This window comes from Geospiza fortis, unplaced genomic scaffold, assembly GCF_000277835.1.
Source record: "Geospiza fortis unplaced genomic scaffold, GeoFor_1.0 scaffold244, whole genome shotgun sequence".
Lineage (NCBI taxonomy): Eukaryota > Metazoa > Chordata > Aves > Passeriformes > Thraupidae > Geospiza > Geospiza fortis.
This window is the reverse complement of record NW_005054370.1, coordinates 877,391-879,017: the sequence shown is the minus strand read 5'-3', so window position 1 is coordinate 879,017 and position 1,627 is coordinate 877,391. Positions and strand designations below refer to the sequence as shown.

Sequence of the window (1,627 nt, the reverse complement as noted above, 5' to 3'; positions counted from 1 at the left end):
CCCTACACACAGAGCACACCCATTAATACCCAATTGAATCCATTACAACGTGCTAATCATCACACTCAGACCGTCTCAGGTTCCCGGCACACAACCCTAATAAACCCTCCCGGCAGCCCATTCAGCAACGCTAATGAGAGAAGAAAAATGTGCAAGAGAGAACGGTTGCTAATTAATTTTAACCATAAACAGGCAGCAGCATCACAGAGTGAATTTTCTGAGTGAAGCCAAACCCCAGCTCCTGTGGCAATAATGTGGCTCAAGTGACTGGCAACTGCCACCAGCACCCTGAGGGGTGGCCAGACCCACGATTTGGGGTGTTAGGAGGACGCTGGCATGATGACACCACGTCCCCAGAGTGGCCAGGGCGAAGCCAGGGCAGCACTTGGCTTGCAGAGCACAGCCACAGGCTGGTGCCTGGAGCAGAGCAGAAATCAGCTGCAGAGCAAAGTCCAGCAGCTGGAGGAGCTGCCAGAGGCACCTGAGCTTTGTGGGGTGAGCAGGGCACCTCTCAGAGGAGACTTGTCCGCTCCGTGGTGCACCAGGCACTTCCTGGGACGGGATTTCACGGGGAAGTCAGAGAACAACGCCAGGCATGATTGCACACCTTGTGTGAGCGGGGAGGAAGGAGCAGAGGGCACAATGCCCTCACCCACAGGGCAAGGCTGGCAAAACCAGGAGGGGGAGAAGGGATTATAGAGAATAGATGGGATCCCCCAGCATGAGGGGATCCCATCTCTTCCAGTCCGTTTGGAAATGCCCAGAGCAGGCAGCGTCACACACAATTCCTGTTCCCAGGGCAGGCAGTGTCACACACAATTCCTGTTCCCATGTCACTGCCCCTCGGCGCTGGATGTCACCCGTGCTGGCACAGGTGCCTTCCGATAACAAAGTCCGTGTCCCCAGTGCCGGGCTCTGCCTGGAACGAGCCGCCCCGCTGCTTTTGCTTTGCTTTTTGAGCCTTTCCCACTGGTTTATACGCAGTGAAACAGCTGCAGAGCGCTCCCAGCCAGGACGGATGGTGCACCTCGTACCTGGGGGGGGTTTAACCTTTTCCTTTTCCCAGTACAAAGGGAGAGGCGAGAGCACAATGTCCTCACTCTACAGGGCAAGCCTGGCAAAGCCAGGAGGGGGAGAAGGTAGAATAGAGCCCCCCAGCATGAGGGGATCCCATAAATTGGACAATTGATGGGTACTTCCAGCCCGTTTGGAAATGCCCAGGGCAGGCAGTGTCACACACAATTCCTGTTCCCATGTCACTGCCCCTCGGCGCTGGATGTCACCCGTGCTGGCACAGGTGCCTTCCGATAACAAAGTCCGTGTCCCCAGCGCCTGGAACGAGCCGCCCCGCTGCTTTTGCTTTGCTTTTTAAGCCTTTTCCACTGGTTTACACACAGTGAAACAGCCAGGACGGATGGTGCACCTCGTACCTGGGGTTTTTTAACCTTTTCCTTTTCCCAGTACAGACACAAAGGGAGAGGCGAGAGCAGAGGGAGGCTCACCTGAATACGAGGATTTCTTCATGCCGTCGCTCCGGGCTGGGACATGGGAGCAGGGCCGGGCGCGGTGCGCGCTCCCGGGGGTGCCGCGATCCTTTGGGAGCGGCGGGGGGGGGGAGGGAGCGGCG

The 1,627-nt window shown here is 57.3% G+C and overlaps 1 protein-coding gene across 1 annotated transcript in view; it reads right to left on the bottom strand.

Moving 5' to 3' along the window:
- The window catches only part of SEPTIN9 (septin 9), a 155,506-nt gene extending 153,909 nt beyond the window's left edge, over nt 1-1,597 (bottom strand). The window contains exon 1 of the mRNA XM_031059906.1: nt 1,503-1,597. Coding sequence (XP_030915766.1) covers nt 1,503-1,524 — 22 coding nt within the window. The 5' untranslated portion in view covers nt 1,525-1,597. The remainder of the gene's footprint in view (nt 1-1,502) is intronic.
- Nucleotides 1,598-1,627: the final 30 nt, after the last annotated feature.